At 27.6% G+C, this 23,502-nt stretch overlaps 1 protein-coding gene across 1 annotated transcript in view; it reads right to left on the bottom strand.

The window, feature by feature from the left end:
* Positions 1–18,859, bottom strand: part of me31B (ATP-dependent RNA helicase me31b) — a 32,787-nt gene extending 13,928 nt beyond the window's left edge. Inside the window, exons 1-9 of the mRNA XM_043054554.3 lie at positions 18,466–18,859; positions 17,976–18,128; positions 14,017–14,092; positions 11,261–11,495; positions 9,384–9,527; positions 9,217–9,311; positions 6,293–6,415; positions 5,159–5,287; positions 1,400–1,580 (exon numbers count right to left, since the gene is read on the bottom strand). Of these exons, the coding sequence (XP_042910488.1) occupies positions 1,400–1,580; positions 5,159–5,287; positions 6,293–6,415; positions 9,217–9,311; positions 9,384–9,527; positions 11,261–11,495; positions 14,017–14,092; positions 17,976–18,073 (1,081 nt within the window). The 5' untranslated portion in view covers positions 18,074–18,128; positions 18,466–18,859. The remainder of the gene's footprint in view (positions 1–1,399; positions 1,581–5,158; positions 5,288–6,292; positions 6,416–9,216; positions 9,312–9,383; positions 9,528–11,260; positions 11,496–14,016; positions 14,093–17,975; positions 18,129–18,465) is intronic.
* Between the last annotated feature and the right edge of the window lie 4,643 nt (positions 18,860–23,502).

Genomic DNA, 23,502 nt, shown 5'->3' with positions numbered 1-23,502 from the left:
TATTGCCAAAAATCTGAAATCTTATATTACTAAATCAATATTTAAAATTGAATAAAAAGATTTTTCAAAAAGTAAGCTTTCAGAAAATAAAGGGAAAAATATATTTATAAGAAATATTAATCAAGAATAAAAGCATAAAAAAATGAAAACAATTTTATAAAATGTCAGAAGAAAGTCTATCAGAAGTTTTTTTAAAAATTGCTGCACTATCATAAAAACACCCAAGAGATTATAAACAAAAGCTAAACAGACATTGACAGAGAATTACTAAACATTTTTCACACTTTCATTATTTTGTATTAGTTTAGGTCAATTATTAGAATTTTAATAAATTTATGGTTATGAAATACAGCAATGAACAGCAATGTCTTTCTGCAGCTTTCAAACAATAATTTCAAAGTTGCATTTATTTGGATTTAAGAGAAACAGTTGTTTGACTCTGATATTTCTTTAATTTACAAAATCAATCATTGATCGATTTTTTAATGAGAAGGGGAAAAAAATAAAACTACTTTTTTGGGAGATTTATATTTTAGTACAAATATAATTTTGATTATCTAACATAGGATGAATGATGGGCTACTTGTACAGCAGGTTGATTGATCGGCAGCATGCTCAAATTTTAGACCTCTTGACTGCAATAATGGTAATTTTTATTGCTTCAGACAATTTTTTAAAATTCAGTCAATTTAGTTATAAATTAAAATTTATTCATACCTGAAGAATATAAAACAGATACTTTATAAAAATTTAAATATTTTCTTCAAAGCGTTAATTTATCCAAAATATACAAAAATGGGTGACATTAATAGAATACTTGTAACGCTCTTCTAAAATTCAGTCATATTATAAATGTTAAAGGTAATAAAAAAAATAAAAATGGAAATAAACTCTGTTTTTAAGCAAAAACCCTTAGAAAACTGGTAACAAACTTGTTATACAGGAAAAAAAAAAGTGGCAATAAAAGAATAAAGGAACACTTTGTTAAAATCTCCTGTCAGCAATAAAACTCTTTCTCAACTCTTAAAACAAAGAAATGACAACATTGACTCGCTTGGTACAATAAACATGTTTTTCATTGTCTTCCAGAAGAAATTTGAAAGCACAAGAATTACAGAGCCTATTAAGTGTAAAAATATGCATAGTTAAAAATAAGATTCTTTTACTAAATCTACTAGATTTAAAAAAAAAAAAAAAAAATCACGAAAATAAACTTTCTTTTCCCAAATATTTTGGAAAAAGAGCATACCCAATAGTATCCAAATATCTATTACATCCCTTATGAAAATAAAACAAACATGGACCACAAATGTGGATATAATGTAGAAGGCATGTCAAATTAAATTAGATTTTTCATAAATAAAAAAATTATTCTGACATACCAAAAAAGAGAACTCACCAGAACAAACCAAATTTCTACAAAGTCCTGCACGGAAATCATGGAAGACACGGTTGCGATGCTGCTGTGACATTCTGGCATGTATATAGTAACATGAATAACCAAGTTCTGTTATCTTCTTAGCAAGAAGCTCAACACGCTGTGTGGAATTGCAAAATATGATAGACTGATTGATCTGAAGCTAGAGGGAAGACATTAGAAGGTTTTGTACATAAAATTCCAGGTTAAAAAATAAAATGAAAAGCAAATTCAATGATTCAAATTAAACTATTAGAACTAGCAAATAAAATAATCTGATTTTTTAAAAAATACATTAAAAATTATTAACTGATAAGCAAAAATTACAATTCCAAAGACAATTAAGAAGTGCGCTTCAAAATATCCATGCCACTACCCACCATAAGATAAACTATAATTTGACTTCAGACATTCATCTGGACCTGTGGCAGTGATTATGGTAATGAGGTATGACTATTTCATGTAGGGGTGTGGGGTCATTGTTTAGGGCAGGGACTGGTCAGTGAGAGAAAGGGAATGTTTGGTCTATTGTGTTAGCCCTAAAGTGAAGCTAACCTTTCATCTTCATCCTTATAAATCTCGACTAAATATGATAGAATGATTTTAAAAGAGATTTCAAGGGTGGAAATATTTTGTTTGGATCAAAGTAAGAGACATTTTAAACAATAGAATTTAATCATTTGAAAAGTCATGAAAGCACATTTCCAATAATCTTCCAGAAATATTTACTATAGTTGTTAATGAGATCGCGGAATTTGTTTCGAACAAGTTAAATATTAGCTAACTATTTATCATTTCTTTTGTTGCAATGCTAACCTTTTTTTTGGGAGAAATTTTAAATGGTTAGGTTATTTCATAACACCAAACAGATGGTTATATAAAAAATTTAAATTATTTAATTTTAAGATTTTTTTGCTTTGTTTTGTTGCATTAACACAGATTTAGTTTTAGAGTTTGAGATAAAATTCAGATCTGTAGTTAACTTTTTCAAGTAAATTGTTTAGTAATGTTGTGCTAAGTTAACTCCTAATGAGAGCTTTATATTCATTATTTTAATTGTGAATTTTGGCTAAAATAAAGCCATAATATTTGAGAATATTAAGGATAAATAACTTACAAAAATACCTTTAAAAATGAATAAATAATTTATAGGTAGAACAAACTTTTTAATGCTTTTCCCCCCTATAAAAACACACCTTTTTAAAAAAAATATGAACAATTGAGAATTTTTCCATCTTACAGTACAACAAAAAAGAACTTCTAAAACCTAATTCAATTTTAATGCAATCATAAAAAAAATATTAATTAGCTTCATAGAAGTGATAAAGCAGTTTTTATGTTTTATCATAATGTATAAACTTTTCATAAATTATATCTTACACTCTGCTTAAAAAAATCAATAACTCTTTTTAAGCTAGAAAAATAAAATTAAGCTACAAAAATAAAAAAATTCCTGAATACTGATAGTTTTCCATAGATGAATTAAATTGAAATTATAGTTTAAATCACTACAAACTGTCTAGATATTCAGAAAGTGCAAATAAAGTTAGGACATTGTTATGAAATTATGGTTATTAAGAACATAATTCCCTATGAATTAAAAATATTTTTAGGTTTTATGAACCCCAATCAGCAGCGTGTCCTTCATAGGAAGATACTTTCATCCAAATTAAAGGCACATTCAGAAATTTAATGAAATTCAATTTATATAAATTATATAATTAAAGCATAGTTATCAAATTAATTTAATTTTAACTGTTACGAAGTTTATTTGAAAAACAATTTACAATTATAGTAAAAACTAATGATCTAGTACAGTAAAATTTTAAAAACCCACAATGAAAAAACAAGGGTTTTAAACTGGGCCCACCCCCCAAAAAAATTTCTTAAAAAAATATAGAAAACAGATTTCTAGTGTAAGGGAATTGAATTTTTTAAATAAAATTAAAACAATTTTGGGTTTGCACGAAAAGCATGCAACGTAATGAAACATTGCATGTAACTTAGATTAAAAACATCTAATTTAGATAGTCTGTTAGTTTTCTGGATATGTCCATTTAGAATAAAGTTTATCTTAAAATTAGCTGCAAGAATTTATGATTCTCATGCATTCAACTTGTGGACTACCAGTGTTGATCAGACATGGCCTTTGTCTGCAGTACATGAGCATTTAAACTCTAGTTATATTCTTTCTTTTAATGGACATTACTCTGTTAATCAGAATGCAATGTGTGTGTGTTTTTTAAAGCGTTTTAATAATTTTTCATGGACGTTTCTGTTATAATGAAAGTATTTATTCAAATTAATATTGTTTATGGCTATTTTGGCTGCCAAAAGTAAATAGTTTAGTGCATGATTTGTATTTTGAGTGTCAGGATTTTAAAAATAGAGAAAAATGCTCTATTTTTGTGAAAAAGAGAGCAAAACAAGACAGATATATAGGTGGAAAAAAAGGAGGATATTCTGCATTGATTAGATAATTTTTTCTGTTACAAATCAATGTAACAAAATAGCTACTCATTAAAAGAAGTTTTCAAAAAAAAAAATAATAAATTTTGAAAAATAATAATTTTTCTCAAAAAATTTTCTAAATGCTTGAGATTTGGAAATTTCTTTTTATGTAAAAAATTTTACACTTTAGTTTTTGCCACAGCATTTGAATGCAGAATTTTTCTAAGAGTCTTGTGTTCTTAAGAGTTTTATCTGAAGTTACGCTATTCTCCTACAAATCAGCTTAAAAAGAAAAATTATGTATGAACTCTTAAAAAAAAAAAAAAAAAGTGCTGCTAAATGAATAGATGTCTCATTTTCAGGATTTTTTGAAAGATGCGAGATTAAAATTATAGATTAGTGGAAGTGCGAGAAAATAAATTTATACTTGCTAAATTAGCAATTACTAAATAGATTGCTTCATATGTTCTACATTCTGATAAAATTAGAATTAGCTTGATTGTCTTTACAGTATTTGAGATGAGTTTATACTCTGCTTTTTTCTTTTTTTTTTTTTAAAAAAAAAAAATAAAGATTAAATTTCAGTCCTTAGAGTTGGCAGAACCGATTTTTCGCACCAAATTGAAAACTTAAATGCAGATATACTATGTAAAACAAGCAATAAAGTCAGAACAAGAGGAAATAGTAAAATCGTTAATAGCTAAAAGGTTAAGGAACTTCCGAACAGATTTAGTTAATCTTAACATTAACTTGTATATCTTTTTTGTCTTGTTATTACTTCTCAAAATAAATTCAAGAGGTACAGGCTTCAATGAATGAGATCAAATATTTGTAACTATCCTTTGCATTCCCAGTGGATCCAATCTATAAAACTTATGGATTTTTCACTTTTTAAACATTATTTAGCTTTTGAACATTTCTTTTATCTATTTGTGAATGAAAATATATATACAATCAAAGAAGGTCCAAAATGAATTTTATAACTATTATATTAAAATAGCCTCTTTCACCCTTGACTTTGAATCTTAAAAATGACTTGTAGGGGAAAAAAACCCTAATAATCTTAACCTCTTTATATGCCTAACTGCAAATTTCTTAAAGATATTTCCCAGTCAGAGAAATAAAGCAGAAAATTTTTCATGCATTTATTTCTTTTTGCATAAATGTATTGTGGTAGCCAAAATAATTCAAAACCAAATAAATTTTACCAATGCACGGATGAATTATGCATAAATATTAGCAACTACATGTACTATATTAAAAAACATCCACAACATTTAAAATACATACCTTTGAAAACAAAGTATTCAGACAGTGAACTTTTTGCCTCTCCTGCACAAAGGCATAATACTGTGTAACTCCTTTAAGGGTTAATTCGTCCATCAAATTGATTTCATAGGGATCTGACAAATGTTTTCGCTGCAATACAAAGACAATTCTCAGTGATTCTCTAGTAAAAATGCAAAAGCCAATGTAAAATGTGTTTGATATTTCATGCAACAGGAGTTTATTTATATAGTATTTATTGTTTTTGTGTTGTAATAGTTTAATTTGAAGCATGCTTAACTTAGTTTTTCTTCACGTATATTTCTGCTCTTCACTAAAATAATCCACATATTTAGAACAGAAATGGATAGAAAAAAAAATTTTGGTCAAAATATCTGAATTATTGGTAAATACTTTGCTATAGTTTTATTTAAAGACTTCATTATATTAATTTGTAAAAAACAAAGACACCATTTTGGACTACTATCTCTTTTGTATAAAAAGACAGAAAAAGTAATGAAACTTAAGAGTTGCTAAAAGTATTTTATACATCAAAATCGCTTCTTATTTTATTTATTTAAAACTTATATTTTAAGTTTTATTTCTTTAGAAAATTCTGTAATCCAATGTTCTTTATGCAGTTATGAAACAAGTCATTTATAAAATTTCTTTTAAAAAATAGCTCTCATACAAAATCATAAATAAAAATGCAGGGTTTCCATTCAAATCTGGAAAAAAAAATTTGCCCGTGTTTACCCTAAACATATATATGAGGAAAAAAAAGGAACAGCTGAACATACTTAAATAATGCTTAAGTAAATGAAATAGTTTAGTACAGTTGAAATATCCTTAAATATCCCAGACTTTAAATATCCATCCACTTTGGGTAGTTACCATCTTTTAAAAGACAAAAATAGGAAACAAAATTCCCCGTATTTTCAGAGTTTCTAAAGAAAAACTCACAATTCCCTGCTATTTTAGGTGATTTTTAAATTATCTGTATTTTCCAGGTTTTCCCTGTGGAGTGGGAACTCAGAAATGTTAAGCGAATCTCTTATTTTTGCTCATAAATATAATTTCAATACTATTCTGCAATTCACTAATTGTAGCAGAATAACACAATCTAAAATTACATTCAATGCGTAATATATACATTACCATAAATTGTTCTACTGTGAGAGGAAATGTTGCGGAGTAAAGAAGAATTTGCCTATCATTTGGCAAATAGCTGATGACTTTGTCCAATATTCCTTTAAAATCTTGAGAAAGCAGTTTATCAGCCTGGAATATCAACATTAAAATAAACAAACATGACAGCTTTATATTCATCATACTCTATGAAAAATGGTCTCACAATACTTTAAATAAAAGATTGGTACTCTATAAAAAAAAAATAAAAAAAAAAACCAAGGTTTCTACATCTCTGTTGATAGCTTAATTCTGCAAAATTTTGATTTAAGTAATGCTTTGCAATAAACTATAACATGAAAGTGATAATTTATTCTTTAATGGGGCAATATAACTATTATTCTCTAAAACATTTCTGAATTAAAATTTTTATTTTTTTAATCTTGTCATATACTGTCTAAAGCTAGTTACTATAGTACTCCATGCACAACAATTAATGTTGAAGACAAATGTAACCAAACTTATTTAGGCATGTTACTTTCTGTTGGGCATGCAATGATACTGCTGTGATTCCTTTGAATAATAGCAGTGATTATGGAAATCAATTTTAATAAAAACCTCTGAAGTAAACAAGTCCCAAATGATGCCAAACACTATCAGTTGATCATTGAACTTTAGAGCTCACAGATCGTTATAAGGAAAGGTTTTACAAGTGAAATTTAAGTTAATGCAATATATAAAATTAAATAGCTCACAATTATTTTAAGTATACAATAAATTTGATTTCATTTGAGATTTAGTCATTTTTTTAACAAGAAAACTAATCGCTTAAATTATTAAAACCAAAGTAAAAAATTACTTGTCTGCTAAAAGTGTACAGTAATTTCATCTAAAGAAGAGAACTGAACTTTTTAACACTCACTACTTCTTTTAAAACAATTCCACTACCTTGTCCAAGACTCCAACATTGAGTTAAATATGCAAAATGTAATGAGAAACATTGATAAATTCAGTTTTTGTAAATTGAACATAACTTTTTGAATTCACTTACACAACTTATTGTGTTGTAAAAAAAATTCTCAAAAGAAGTACAATATTTTAAATGGAAGAGAGATTTTTTTTTTTTATAATAAATGTATTTGAAACTGCCCACTCAATTTCTGGAAGAAAATTTTTTTTTTTTCCAGGTATATCAGGTAAATTTCACAACAAAATCCATACCATATTTTTATCTAAACCATGAAAACTTTAGATCAGATCAGATTTATTTGCAATGCCAAATATTAGATTTTGTGACAAAAAAACATTAAATAAGGATGGGAACATGTCAATTTAATGCGGTAGAATTTCATGCACCTAATTAATTCAGCTTTATAAGCTTCATCTTTAATGCTCAGCATACCTAAAAGATGAGGCACTACCAGATATTGAAAACTTGTTTGGATTTTTCTTAGCTGCAAAATTTGACTTGTGTTTTTCAGTCAGAATGCCTTTCATCAGCATAAAATCCTTTTTCAATATTGACAGGGATCAAATTATGTTCGCCTTGCATATCCCCCACAAACATGCGTTCGAATCCTTCATACTAGCACGGATGCCACAGAAAAAATTAACAAAATAGTTGCTTTTAGTAGCATAAAGCATGAAAATAGTTGCCTAAATAAGAACAAAATTTTTTAAATAATATGACTAAAATTTTATGAAATGACTTCATTGTAATATACCATGATCTATTTAGTCAAGTTGACGGCCAATATGATAATTTTTAAACAAACATTAGTGTTCTAGCACTAAATTTTTATATAAAAAAAATTAATACATTTACAGAACATTAAATACTTTTAAATGCTAGATTTTTTGCAAAAAAAATGATCTTTAGTGAAAAAAAAAATATTAATTTTCCCTTTTATCAATAATTGATTTAGCAAATATATATATTGAAAAAGTGATTACTAAAATTTGAAATTCAAGCATCATAGTATCGTATAAAAAATTGGGTTCTTTAAAATCATGCAGAGCTTCTTAGCAATAACTGTTGAAAAGGTGATCGAGAAACAAAATAGATTCACAATGGAATCTGCGCAAATTGAGTGCATTAAAAAGTGATTACTCAAATTTGCAATTCAATATTTTTTATTTTTTGAAGATGAAAAAATTCATTATGTTCAGAAGCTAACGCGGGCCGCAGGTTGTCAACCCAATTTATGCTTAAAAAAAACAGTGCCAGGAGCACAGAAAAGTCTCCAATAGTCTTCTTTTCCAGAAAATAGTTACTTTTATAGCCTTTTCAAGCAAAAAAAGTAGCCATAGTTGCCTCAGGTTGAAAATAGTTGCAAATAGTCGCATTTTAGTCACCTGTGGCAACCCTGTACTAAGCCATTTACATTTTCCTATTTGATAAAAAAAAAAATTTAAAGTTCTGAATGTTCTAAATATTTTTATCCAGTAAATGCTAACTTCATTTAACTTTTTAAAACAAATTATTTAAAAAACAAAACATTCATCAGGAAAAATTAAATCAAAATGGTTGGGCTTATGTGTGGAGAAAACATTATCTGTTGGGATAGAACTAAGCTTTTAATTCTTAACTTGGCACAAATTTGCTTAGCTTATAGCTCTAATTAATCTGAAGAGATGAATTTCTTTAGTGAGGTCATAAGTGAGTGAGAGTAAAAAAGAGGGACATAACAGAAATTTCATACTACACACTGAAATAAAAATAAATCATTTTTCATATGACTAAAAAATTTAAATAGAAATTGTGGTTACACCACGCGTCAAACTGAGTTTTGTGAAAAGTTGGACCCTTTGGGAGGCCTGAAATTTATAATATAAGTTATTCTCATAAAATAAAAAAAATTTAAAAAAACTTATATATTTATAATGAGTCACTGGATATCTATAGGCTATACTTAAGAATTACATCAACTAAGAAGAAAAACACTAATATTAACCTCGTCCAGAATAAGACAAGAACAGCGATCCATTTTTGCAACATTTTTCTCCATCAGATCTAAAATTCGTCCAGGAGTAGCTATGATTATGTGGACTAAAAAAAAAAATTTCAATTAGATCACTCATTACAAGTTTTCCTTAATAATGTCTATTTGAATGAATTTACCGTTTTCATAGATTCGCATGATATCATCTTTCAAATTTGTGCCTCCAGTTGTAACCATTACCCTTGCTCCTATATGTTTTGATAATTCAATACAGATTTGACTGGTCTGAAGAGCTAATTCTCGAGTTGGAACTATAACCAAAGCTGAAATAGAATTACAATTCCATGAACAATTCAGTCACATCTAAACTAAGCACTTTCTGCATGTCAGATCAATTAGTTCATGCTATTTTTTAAAAAAAAATTAAATTCAATTAAAATAAGGTTTTTCCTACTAACACATTTAAAATAAAGAAAATGTATTTCGAAACATTTTCTATGAAACATTTCCATAGATAGTTATGAATAATAAATTCCCTTATTGTAATCAGGGGTCTGTCTAGGTTTTTCTGAGAGGTACCTATTTTGTGAAAATTTAGACATAATTTGTGAAAAATTAAAATTTATATTTAAAAATCAACACAAAAATATGGATTTATCGTTTCTTAGGGGATACAAAAATGAAATTTTAAGAAAAATTATTTTGTGAAACTACCGTTTTTCCTAAAATTGAATTTGTGAAACTACCGTTTCTTCTAAAGTTGAATTTGTGAAGGTACCGCTAAACGGTAGTAAATTCGGCCTGGACAGATCCCTGGTAATCAAGTATATGAAAGGATACAAATGGTAGATTACACTTTATTCATTTAAGAAAATTATGCTGATATAAGTGAGTGTTTACCTCTATTTTTTTTTCTTTGCTTTCAAGCCAGAAAACAGGAATGTCTGAATTACGAAAATACGAGCTATCCGGAGGACTGATAAAAACAGAAAATCTTATTTTCTGTGCATAAAAATGGAGAAAATAGCTAAAATGCAGAAGGGTTAGCAACTAGAACATAGTTAGAATTTTCTGTTTAGCTTTGACAATCGTAAATAAATATACTTATTTTATTTCAACGACTGAATTAAAAAAAAAAAAAAAAAACAGCACATTTATAAAAAAAAATTTAAAAAAAAGAAACTTTTAGAGAATTGGAGTTTTTGATAAAAAGACTAAAATTCGAGAGACAATAGCAAAAAAATCTCATTACTGTATAAAGGTCAACCAGTTTTATCCCAAGAAATTTTTTTTTTAGAGACACTTCAGAGGGAGGAATGAGGACTTCAATACTTTCGCTCCGTGGAAAATTAAATTCCTCATAAAATATTTTAACTTGTGCAAAAAAAAAATTTCTGCGGAAATATCTGGAAAAAAAAAAGCGGAAATCTGCGAATCCGCGGAAGAATCACATCCCTGTGAAGTGTAATTTTAAATCGCATGAATATTACAGTTCAGTTACATACATGCACATGAATGAATAATTAATTAAAATGCTGAAAGGAACACTGATAAACCACATTTATTGTGTAATCTATGGCAATAATCAAGATGCAAAATAAATCTCATTTTGGAAAAGCAAAAAATAAAGTATGCACTTTATAATGAAGCACATTTAAGGGCTTTTAAATAACAAAAGTCAAAAATAGGCACTTCTTAAAAATGCTACACTCATTGTCTTTTAAAAAAAAACTACTAAAACGTTAAGAGTGGCAACAGAATGTGATATTAAAAAACAGTCAATTTTCCAAAAAGAATAGAATTCATAAAAGCTCACCGTATCAAGCTTTCGCTGAGTTAATGGATATGTACAGATAAATTACTCTATTTCATTTACCAAACATTAAAAATTAATACTTTCATAAGATACCAATGTTGTAAAAAAAATTAGCAAACACGTACAGGTCTTTTAACTGCAAAATTTAGGAATTATTTTTATAAAAATCAAAAATATTTAAATTATAAGAATAAATAGAGAGAATAAATGTTTACGAAATAATGAAAATAAAATACTTACCTTGAATATAATCTTTTGTAATATCAATTTTCTGAAGAATAGGAATAATGTAAGCACCAGTCTTTCCAGTGCCATTCTTAGCTCTAGCTAAAATATCCCTTCCTAATAGAGCAATAGGAATGCTAGCTTCTTGAATTGGAGAAGGCTTCTCCCAACCTTTCTCAAATATACCCATTAAAAGTTCTCTCTTCAAACAAAAATCTTCAAATTCATTTCCTTTTGTGTCTGTCACATCCTATTCATTTGAAATCATTACCATTATTCTCACAAGTAGATTTTACTATAACACTTACAATACTCAGCCCATAGAATTTTTTTTAAAAAGGCAATTTTTTCATAATTTTTGTACACACATTTTAAACATGATTGAAATTAAACCAAAATAGTCAAAAATTAAAATAAGACTACTAATGTCCAACTAGCATGGCAATAGCAAGATAAAATTATAATAAAGTATATTATGAAACTATAAGATGAAATAAAATATATTTGGTACAATTTCAGGGCCTCCACTGAAGTTAACATTCAATAATAGTTGCTCCCACAGTTCAAAAATGTACAAAATCTTGTATTCTGGAAAGTAGATTTTTCGGTCTTTAAGGTAAACATAGGAAAAAGAGTCAAATTTCTTAGGCATAGTTTAATAATAAATTGAAAGTAACAGATAATTTGTACTTTCACGGATAAAGAACTTTGTTCTTTTCTTTTTCCATTTGATGCAAAGAATAAGCGAGGCAGATAAATATTAAAAACTCATACATCAAATACTTTAAAAAGGAAAAGATTTGTCTATTTTGATTGTTAAAAAGTAGTCCGGAAAATACAAGTATTTGGATAAGGAACTTAGTAATTATTTTATCAGCTATTTAACAAAGGAGCAACAAATGATAATTTGAATATAATAGGTAATTAAAGCAGGGAACAAAAATTTGGTTCGAAAAATTTCACTAATATTTGTTAGTTCGATCTCTGAGCTTAAGTTTAAAATAAATAATAAGACCTCACATTTCAAACCTTTATTTTCCTCATTATACACCAGGTATATATATATACACATACAGTAGAGTCCCGACCAAATGTTTCAAGGATTTTCCTTTTATGTTCCAGTTTATTTTTAAAAACTATTGCCGAAAAAAATTCTAAATTTTATATTCCAAACAATCAGGAAAACAAGCTGACGGACAACCCGAGATTACCAATGAAATTATAGCTAATATCGTCAATAACGAATCTAGTGAAGATGAAGACAGTGTCGAAAATCAACATATTAATATTCTCATACAGATGGACAAAAAGCTATCAGAAGTGCTATTGAATATATTAAACACCAAGGAGACACCAGCATTCCTATTAAAACATTATTGCAGAAAAGCGTCAAAGAATTACAAAACAAAAAATGATTAAGGACTTCTTTTAAGTAAAAATTCTAATTCTCGTAGAGTAAGCTCTTTAAGTGTTTTTAAGCTTTTTAATTATAATATGAATCATATGTGGTGTACTCCTATAAATTTGGATTTTGTTAAATATAGTACATTTATACCCACTCTCTCCTTTTTTTATACTCTTCGCTTTAACAGAGTTTTTCGGTTATCCGAGTCAGTTGTGGTTCACATAAACTCGGATAATCAGGACTCTACTGTATATATATATATCAGGTAGCAGAATTCATAGTGAATCTGCAGCACTATCTGCTTAAATCCAAATAGGTATGAAACCTCAACGCAGTTAAAGATCAATATTGTAAGAATTCAGCTTAATTTAAACACTCCTAACTAAATTTAGAAATATATAGAAATTAGACTTTTGTGGTTTGAATTTAATTTTATAGAAAGATGCTAAAAAAATCTGTAAACTTAAGTTGTAACAAATTTAAAAAAAATTTTTTTTTTATTCCAGGATTTTATTCAATTGAAGTCTAATAAAATATCAGAATATGTATGAATTTCATAGCGTAGCAAATTACGTCGGAAATGTTATTTTGTAATATTAATAACTTGGGATATGAGCTATATTTTATTTTTTAATAATATAACTTATTTAAGTCCAAAAAGAACCTTTCAGGTGAGTATTTTAAGCGAATCATACCATTAAACAATGAATGTTTTAATGTAAGAAATATTACTCAAAGACACTCACAAATTAAGAAAATAACCCATATTAACTTAAGGAAAAATTAAAACTTTTACAGAAAGAGTTAAGCAAAAAAACTAATTCCTCCTTCCTGAGTATTTCTGGATATTTGAAGTATATAAACTTTGATTTGAAGTATTTATTTTTAAATACTTCTACAAATCTTTCACAGCCTGGGAAGATGCCTCAAAATAAATTTCAGAAAAAGCAACGGAAAAATATTTGTTTACTATAACACAAATCAATAAATTATCAATTTGGCAAACAAATATACTTCCCTAAATAATTAAAAGGCCTAAAGTGGTTTTCAAATCAATTATTCCTTCCTGTATATTTTCTTTTCTTCAGTACTAACACATTTGAAAGCACAAAAGAAAATAATTAAGCATACATGAAAATTAGCTGCAAAATTACTGAACCAAATTGTAAGAGTAGAAAGTTAATTTTGTCATGTGACAGCTACTTTAAATTAGCATACAAAATATTGACAAAATTAAAGCAATATTTTCATGTTTCTTACAAAATTGAAAATTTCAACTTTTTTAACGGTATGCAGTTTTGAAAACATTTTCAAGGAAAGAAAAGTTTAAAAAACATTTAAATTAAGATAAAAAATCAACACTTACAGAAGTTTTTTTTCTTTTATCCTTTGGAGGAATCTTCAGTTTCGCCTTCCATCCCAGATCATCTGCCATCATATCTCTTAAAATTAAAAAGAAAATGAAATTAGAAAAACAAATATCAAATAACTAAATAACAACCTCAAAAATATAATGAAAGAGAACAAAAACTCAGGATCTCTTCATTAAGTCATTCTTTTTACGAGTAGTAGTACTTTTCTTCTTATATAACTATTTATCTTAATTTTCTACAATACAGGAGGTACACAACCTTTTTAAATTAGCATTATAAAATCTATAAATTACTCAAAAGGAATAATCAATTGGAATTATTTAGAACCAAAACATAGATTTGAACTCTTCTTTGCTTTTCAATTAAGTATTCCCTTATTCTATAAAAATACAAAATGTTTAATTAAATTTCTCCAGGAAAGATAATATAACAGTATCAGGTTATACTTTAGAATTATAAAATTTTATAAAGCAAAAATAAAAATTTTATAAATCACCTTTGTACTGTACTGTGAATACCAAGTATAGCAGCACTACTCGATACTCGAAAGGCTTATTTTTAGTCTTCTTCAATCACATGACCCGGATTTGAAATTTTTTTTTGATCAAGTTTTTAAAAGTATTTAGAGGTTATTTATTCTTATATTTTTGAAATTTTTATATTTTTGAAAAAAAAAAAAAAAAAAAAAACAATTTTAATGAAATTCTAATTGTTTTTTCAATAATTCTACAGGGTGCGTAGCCAAATCTTTCAACAAAAAATAAGCTTCTTTTAAGTACTTTTTAAGCACCCAAAAAATATTTTTAAGCACTATTATACATTAACAAAATGAAAAATAATTTTCAAAGACTTTTGATGATCATGAGAAAATAACTAGTTTCCGACAAAGAACTCTTTTCTTGATTATATCAGCCGTTATAAAATAATCAATAGATATTTCGGTTCGATATCAGAGGGTGGAAAATTAAGTCTGCAATTGAGAACATCTTGCAAAATGCAGTAGAGTTGCACATAAGAAGGCAATAATCTCACCAAACCCAGCTCAGTAGACACACATACGAACTCACAAGTGGTACCGACGGTATGCCGAAATGAACTGTGAAAACGTTTAATAGAACAATGTGAAAAACATGCTTTTGTATAATACATGGTAAAAATAGACACGGTAAAGAGAAAAAATCTTTTTTGAAAAGGGAAAAATTAAGCACTTTTTAAAAATTATTAAGCACTTTTTAGGCTTTTAAATAACTAAAATAATCACCTTGAAGCACTTTTTAAAAATGCTACGCACCATGTTCTAGCTGTATATTGGTGATAAAATTGAGAGTCTTTAAGATTCAACAATCCATGGATGCAGCTGGTGATCAAAAATCAAGAAATTGAAAATCTAGCATAACAAAATGAAGGTCATTGAGAAGACATCTATGAAAAATGTTTGCTTTAATTTGATTAAAATTTTTAAAAATTTAGAAAGCACGCTAATATTTAAAAACTGCTTAAAAGCAAGGCATCCACTTTCTTCTTAAAATATAAAAAAAATTTAGACATGCCATTGTCAAGTCCCCTGTGGCAGAATCGTGGCGACATAGTCGCAGAACAGAGTTCTTACAAAAAGATTATTTAGGAAGCAAACAGGTTTCTTTTCTGCAGAACTTTTGTTTTCCTTTTCTGCAGAATTATTTTCTAAAAATTCCTTTCTAGCATATCGGAAATGGAAGAAAAAAATGCTCCTGATTTTTTATTTTACTTTCCTAGAAGAATAAAAAAATTTCTGCAATGAATGATTAATATAAGAAAAAGTAATTTTCAAATCAATAAAATTTTAAAAAACTGGACCTTTCACAAAATGCCTGGACAGACCCCTGTTTCTTAATAAACATGGCACGCATATTATCCCATGCTTGATTATACAAAAACTTAAAATATATGAAGGTTTGGATAATTTAGCTTTTCTTATAGTTATGTTATAATTTATGAATAAATGCTTAAGAGGACGCCATACAGCAAAATAAAATTTTCTTCGCCTTCAATACTAATATATAAAAGAATGTAAATTCAGGCAAACCTAGAGAAAGTAAAAGTTTTAACTGCTGAAAAAAAAACTAAAATATTAAAAGGCAAAAAAGTTTTTAGAAGATCTAAAGTTCTCACAATTTATTTACATTTGTACAGTTCAAAAAAAAAAATTTTTTTTTTTAGTTATTTGAAACTTCATGGCTTACTCCAGTTTTGTCTGAACTCACTTTTTCTACACTTTAAATTAGTAATAATGAAGGAGAAAGAATTTGACAGGAAACTTTTTCTTCAGAAATACGGAGTCCTCTTAATTGTTAATTATTCATACACTTTACGATTTCCCTTTCAATTTTCAACAAGAAAGCTTAATAAATATGCCAATTGAAAAAAAATATTAAGATATCTTCTAGCTTACTTTAGCATAAGTGGGTGTTTCTTTTATACTTTAAACATAAGTTAAAAGTTCTCAGGATTGCATCTGGAAAAGAAAACTACTTTCCCTGTATGCATTATAAGCAATATATTAAAAGGAAATACACAATCACTGTGTTCTTGAGTGGGTCATAATTGTCTAGATATACTAATTGCTAGAAACATCTTAACACACTTAAAACAAATAATGCTATAGAAAATGAAATAGTTTAGTGTAGCTGAAATATCATCCTTGCATGTCCAATAGATTGCACTTTGAAAGGTCACTTTTAAAAGACTAAAATAAGAAACAATATTCTCTGTATTTTCCTAGTTTCTAAAGAAACACTGAAAATTCCCTATTATTTAAGGTGATTTTTAAATTCCTTCTATTTTCCAGGTTTTCCCTCTTCTCAATGTTGAGTGGCAACCCTGGGTTCTCCAATAGGAAGCTTTTGGAGCCTGCTCCAAACTGTTCTGACAATGCTGCTCCGAAACAAACAAACTTTTAACAGATTTCACCTGAAGAAAATAGTAGAGATATTCTATTTCCTGTTATAAACAATTTTCTATTGAACTCACACTTGAAAACTTTTCCTTTTCATACTATATATTTCCAAATCCTGCACTGACCGTATTTAGCTTAACAATTTTTTCATCAAAATATAAATTTATATAAAATATGCAATTAGAAACTTAGAATTTGCTTATGTATTTAAAAGTAGATCGATCAAGCCACATTTAGTGGTAATGTTTCCCTAGTTTGTAAAAATAGTGAATTTTATTTAATTCTTTAAGGTTTTACTTTAATTTTTTAAAAGAAATATTTAAACTTCGCGATCGCAATGCTCAAACATGTTATTCTTCACCCTTCCTTCTCCTCTTCTCAGTTGTATAGAAATGTGATATGATTATTTCCCTTTTCTTAGTATTTTTCAAATTTAATTATCTGATACATTTTACAAAATTTCCAAAAAGCTTGTTTTTGTATCTATGTTCAATGTAGTTCTCGATTCCATATAGTTTCCTCACCTATTCGAAAATCTAGAGAGAAACTCTCTACACGCTTATGGTGAAAGCATGAAAAGTGCAACCACAGGTAGAGAGTTCTGCTTTATGACACTCATAGCCCATTTCGATAGCCAATAATGATAAAAGAATTATTAAATAAAGAATGAAAATGCTGTGTGAAAATGAATTTAGATCAATTGAAACCATTATATGATGAGCTAAGTTGAAGAAATTTGGAGCGGTTTCCAAAAGCTATGTCACGAAACAGACCCAATGTTAATAGGTCCCTATGATTATAAATATTGCAAACAATATCTATTCTGATTCAATAAATCAGCATTTCTAGCAATAAGATAGTATTCTCTAAACTTTAAGTTTACAAGCAATCATTTTATGAATATCCAAAATAAAATAAAAATAGTTAACTTATACAATTTATGCATGAACATTAGTTGGAAATATAAAACAGTAACTATTAGCATAGCAGTAGAAGTCATTCTAGAGATTCACTCACCTTGTGATAGCATTAGAATTTAATGTCATGCCAAGTCTGTTGGGACTTCCTGCAGTGTGTCCTGGGGTAACGAGTGTTTCTGCCTGGACTGAAGCCATGGCGAATCGGCTAGAGATAATTTCTGAAAGCCCTTATTGCTGATTTGAGAAGTACCTAAAAAAATATGAAAAGCGAAATCTTACAGAAACATACATACGATAATCGCAACACCCCAATATAATTCAAACTCTTACTAAGCATAAACATTACTAAGTTTGAAAAGTAAAAAAAAGGAACCAAAATTTCTATTATATGCTATCAAACCATCTAATATTAATAGCACAAATTTAAAAGAGCACTAAATAAACGCAATTTTTTAAGAAAAGGCAAATACTCAGCCATTTTAACTTTAGGATTACAATCATTGACAGTATAAAAATATATGACATTAAATTCAGCAATTTATTTTAATAAGCTAGAAACAAGAACATAATTTTCTTTTGTAACTTACTGATATCACTATGTTTATTAATTATCTTAAATTTTAAATTCAATATAATGGAGTTTTAACAATATGGCCGCCGAATCTTGTGTTAGGATTGCCGTGACGTAGAAAGGACAATATTCAGTCCCTCGGCCTTCGACAAGAACAAATATTTGTATTTTGAAACACGTTAAATTATTCAAAATTTCTTAGCTTGTAGTTTAATATTTCTCGTCAATCATTCCTAGGCATTACATCAAACAAACAGGACACAATAATCCTAATTCATTAAAACCTCTAAAAATATTTGCATATTCGTTAAATTGTTCTTCTTCACACGAATTTTTTTTAAATTTTTTTTTAAATTAATTTATTTACTTTTGAGTCGTTTGATATTTGTTGCATTTTCTTCTGATTGTGTGCCTAAAAATTATTATTAGAAATACTGTTATCTCAAGAAATATTTATAATTTTTAAAATTTCTCAACAGCCAATAAATCTATCGAGATGAACACAAAACTGAAAAAACTGAAGCTGTTTTCCCTTGTGATGAGTTTTTATAGTTTATATTAGTCAAAAAGTCGTCCTTACGTTGTTGTTGTTACTTTACGTCGCACTAGAGCTGCACAATGGGCTATTGGCGACGGTCTGGGAAACATCCCTGAGGATGATCCAGAGACATGTCATCGCAATTTTGATCCTCTGCAATGGGGATGGCACCCGCATCAGTAACCTGACGACTTGCGCGTGAAGTCGAGCACTTTACGATAGAGCAGTTTAACGAGGATCAATATCGCACACCCTCGGTCCCTTCGTAGACTGATCCAAGTAGTCACCAGCCCACCCACTTACCGCAGCCCGTGATACTTTGGTTTTCAACTGGGAACCGGTCTTAACGATTAGTCCACTGAGGGCAGTGGAAAATTCGTTGCCTAAAGTTTCTGAACCAAAGAACTTTTTAATTCGCTATCACAATGCTCGAATACGCCATCTGAGGAGAAGACCGGTCTTGACCCTTCTTCTCTTCTCAGTTGTATAGGAATGTGCTACGATATTTTCCTCTTTCTTAATATTTTTCGTATTTAATAGTCAAAACTTTTTTCTTTTTTTTTTTAAATTTCCACAACGCTTTCTTTTAGAACTTTGTTCAATATAGTTTTCACTTCCAAATAATTTCCCAACTTAAAAGTTTTTAATATATTTAAAAAATCAAGAGAGAAACCAATGGTGAAAGTATGCGAAGCGTTGCCAAGCGTAGAGAGTTCTGCTTTAAGCCCCCGGTATCCTATTTTGAGCACCAATTTAGCTTTTTAAATGCAAAGTAAATGACAGGCTTGTCACACATTGAATCAATTTTTCTTACTTAAGAATCACAGTTATTATTTTTAACAGCCATTAATTTTTCAATATTCTCAGTTTACAAAAATATTAGTTCAAGCTTTTAATCATTATAACTTTTTTCTAATATTGCGTTTGAAACTTTAACCTTTTTTTCCTTACTACTCTCTACCTACGAGTAGGGGAGGAAAGCAACTATTTTCCCCAAGTTCATCCCTTACTAGAGGGTCAGATAATTGTGACTAATCATTAATTGCTTGCCTCACTAGATGGTTTTCTTCCCTCTGAAGTATTTTTATCTATTTTCACCTCCTATTTATTTTCACCAATTGCTTTTTTGAAGAGCCAATGTGAGGAGTGGTTGAAATTAAATTCTTTTTATTTATAATTTTTTAATTTATTATGAAATATATATTCATTGCAAATTGGTTCCTTCGATATAAATTTTAATTATTTAACACGCTTTCCTCATGTTTTTTAAAGATATTTCAGAAATAAAAAATTTAATTTCTGAACAGAGTGAAATCAATCGACAACCAATGAAACCAATTGATATAATGAAGTCAAGATCTTGCATTATCCCAATATAAAGCATCACGATTTTTTTTAAAAAATTCACACTTTTTGAAATATAAGTGCCGCAAGTTGTCTTTTAGAACCATGTTCAATGTAGTTTTCAGTTCCATACAGTTTCCTGACTTAAGGTGGTCCTAAAGCCGTATACCTGTAATGTTAAAAACCGCCGAACAGTTACACAGATTAAATAGCGTACTAAGGGTCTCGAAATTTTTCACGACATTTAAAAATCTTGTTAGCCAGAATCTAAAATGTTTATTTTTGGAAAATTAGGTTGTGAATTATTTTTAAAAGCATATAAAAGTTTTGTTACATTTGATTTTGTAGTTCTGGTTCTGGAAATTAGATGGCGCTACAAGGCTACGAGAAATGTGAATTTACCGCTAGTGAGGACAATTTGCGAAAAAAAGCATAAAATACTTATTTATATTCTCATTAATTGCAAATTCTTTTTGTTTTAGGTATTAATACAGATTGTTAGCTTTATTCCAATAGCAGTTTTAAAACATTTTATTCAGTATTTAATTTGTTTAACTGTTCGGGAGAAAAGTCACTAATTAATAATTTTTCCAGCATCGAAAATCAGAATATTTCGTTTTTTCAGTTGTTTACGAACGCGCTTGAAAGAGAGTTATTCAGGATTTAGCGACTAGCATCAGTAATTTTAATGTTTACATTGATATCACGTAGCTTTCATTTATGTTGTTTCTTCACATTTAAATTCGAAATAAACTTGAAAGTTGAACCAAAGAAAAATCGTTGGAAATCTAGATGCAAAGGTGTTAAAACATCGTATTTCTTATGTTAAAACTTAGAGACATAAAAAATAATTTAATCTACATACTCTGTTGAAATTTCTGGCAAATGTCTCAAAATAAAATTATCTGCTAGTTAGTTTTACTAATATTTATACGCTACTAAAATATTTCTATTAAAATCGTTATATTTTCTAAACGAATAAGAGCTCAATATTTTTTTGTTTTCTCAAGAATCGGAAGTTTAAAAAATTGTATTTAATGTTAGTACGTATACACAAAAAATCAATTTCAATCTTGCATTATTTGGAAATTATTATTATCAAATAAAATAGATGATCCTGTTAATTAATGACCTATTATTAATAATTTTTTAAAAATATATATATAACGATTAAAGTGTTAAATTCACTTTTTGTGTATTAAGTGTTGATGGCACTGGAATTGGACTAACTGGAATTTCTCAAAAGAATTTTAAAATTTGCAAGCATTTTTTCTTCAAAAGCATCTACTAGAGTTTTGAGTACGGATAATTTAATTAAAAAATATAGCTTTACTTTTGAGTATTTTATTTATTCAAAAAGCAGTATTGTGATGGCAAATTTTGCAATTTGAGAGAACTAAAATTTACAAATTTTATAAATATGATCTTTCTTTTTTTTTCTTCTGAAAATAGCATATTGAACTTTTGCAATTTATTTTAACTGCAACTAATTTTAACTCGAACCTGGTTACAGTGGTTTCACTCTTTTTATTTATTTGTTTATTATAATAATAAAGAGTTGTTACCTTATGCATACACATACATTTATTAATTTTTTGCCCATTTAAATTTTATTATATTTAAATTATATTATATAGATGAATATTGGAAAAAATTTAAGCAATTTTGCATTAATAAAAAATGCTTAATTTATGATTATCATAACAAAAACAATCAAACGACAGTATGCCATGCTCCTGTATACATTCCTACTGCACCCTATTAAAAGAAATTTTCTACATAAGCAAGGTATACACACTTCCTTTGAAATAATGGCATTGAGTAGAGTACACACTGTGTGATTTTTGTGCCTTCAGCCCTTGGTTTTTCAAATTAACCATGTTTATGATTATAAAAAAATATTTGAAAGTATTTACATTTTTAAATGTAATATAGAAGATTTTTGTATTAGTATATCCTTCAAAATAAGTGACATTAAAGCAGTAGCATTTAATTGAATGTATTAAAAATTTCTGATTATTCTGTTTGCGCTTTTGAAATTCGAATAATACTTTTATTTTCGTTCAACTAAGATTATTAAAACCCTTTTATATAAGATAGGTTAAATTTAATTATGTCAAATTATAATTTGAATACCTTCAGTTTGAAAGCTTTTGTTTTTTATTAATATCAATTAATATTAAAACATGCAGTCTATAAATGTTGATTATTGCTTCAATTTTAAAATATCAGTTTTTAAAAGAAACACAATTGTCTAATAATGACTGATGTTTTATAGTTTTGCTAAATGGTAGAATAGAATTGTATTACCAGTGCTTTTGCAGATGACTTTTTTACCTTTTTTTTCATTCCATCTGATTAAGAAAATGTTTAAAAAAAGTTTATCTATTTTCGATAGTTTCGATTATATAACTTCAGTTTTATCCAGGATTGGCATGATTCTTTTTTTTCTTGAGACATTCATTTGAGAAAAAAGAAAAATTTTAATGCAGAATTTATCCCTATATTCACAGTGTTAAGTTTTTTTAAATTTTGATTTTATCAATATTAAAAGTCGTATCTAAAGTAACAAAAAGGAAAGAAATGTATGTAAATTATTTGATGTCAAAAATTAACTGATAAGTGTAAAAAGATACTAGTATTTGTTAATAAAAGCTCCATGAAACCTTCAAATTGTACCATATATAAATAATAATGTTAAATAATTTGTTGTTTAATAACCATTATACATATTTAGTGTTGTTTATCTGATAGCGAAAACTTTAAAAATTCTGCAGCAGTTCGATCAAAGCCTAAGAGGTTTAAATTAACACTCTTTGCATCAGAATTCTGCAAATATTCTTTACTACTTTTTTCAAAGTAATTTTATATAGTGATATGGTTGAATAAAATGACCAATCTAAATCCTGTAAATGTTATTATACAAATAGTGACGAAAGTTAGGTTTTGTGTTCGAACTGCGAAATTCTTTTTCAGTCTTCCTGTTTTTATATAATTTAAAATTTTACTTCCTTTAGCAATTTTTTTACGTTTTTATTTAAAAAAAAAAACTTTATTCTTTTAAATGTAACAAAAGTTTTAAATGTAACCACTAATTAAGAAATGCAGTCCAGAAATATAGTTGACTTTTTTTTTTTTTTTTTTGTATTAGCTCAATTGACCATCAGAAAC

Source organism: Parasteatoda tepidariorum, chromosome 1 (genome assembly GCF_982258835.1).
Source record: "Parasteatoda tepidariorum strain Cologne lab strain chromosome 1, Ptep-v5.0, whole genome shotgun sequence".
NCBI lineage: Eukaryota > Metazoa > Arthropoda > Arachnida > Araneae > Theridiidae > Parasteatoda > Parasteatoda tepidariorum.
The sequence above is the reverse complement of the archived record's forward strand: the minus strand, read 5'-3'. Positions and strand labels throughout refer to the sequence as shown.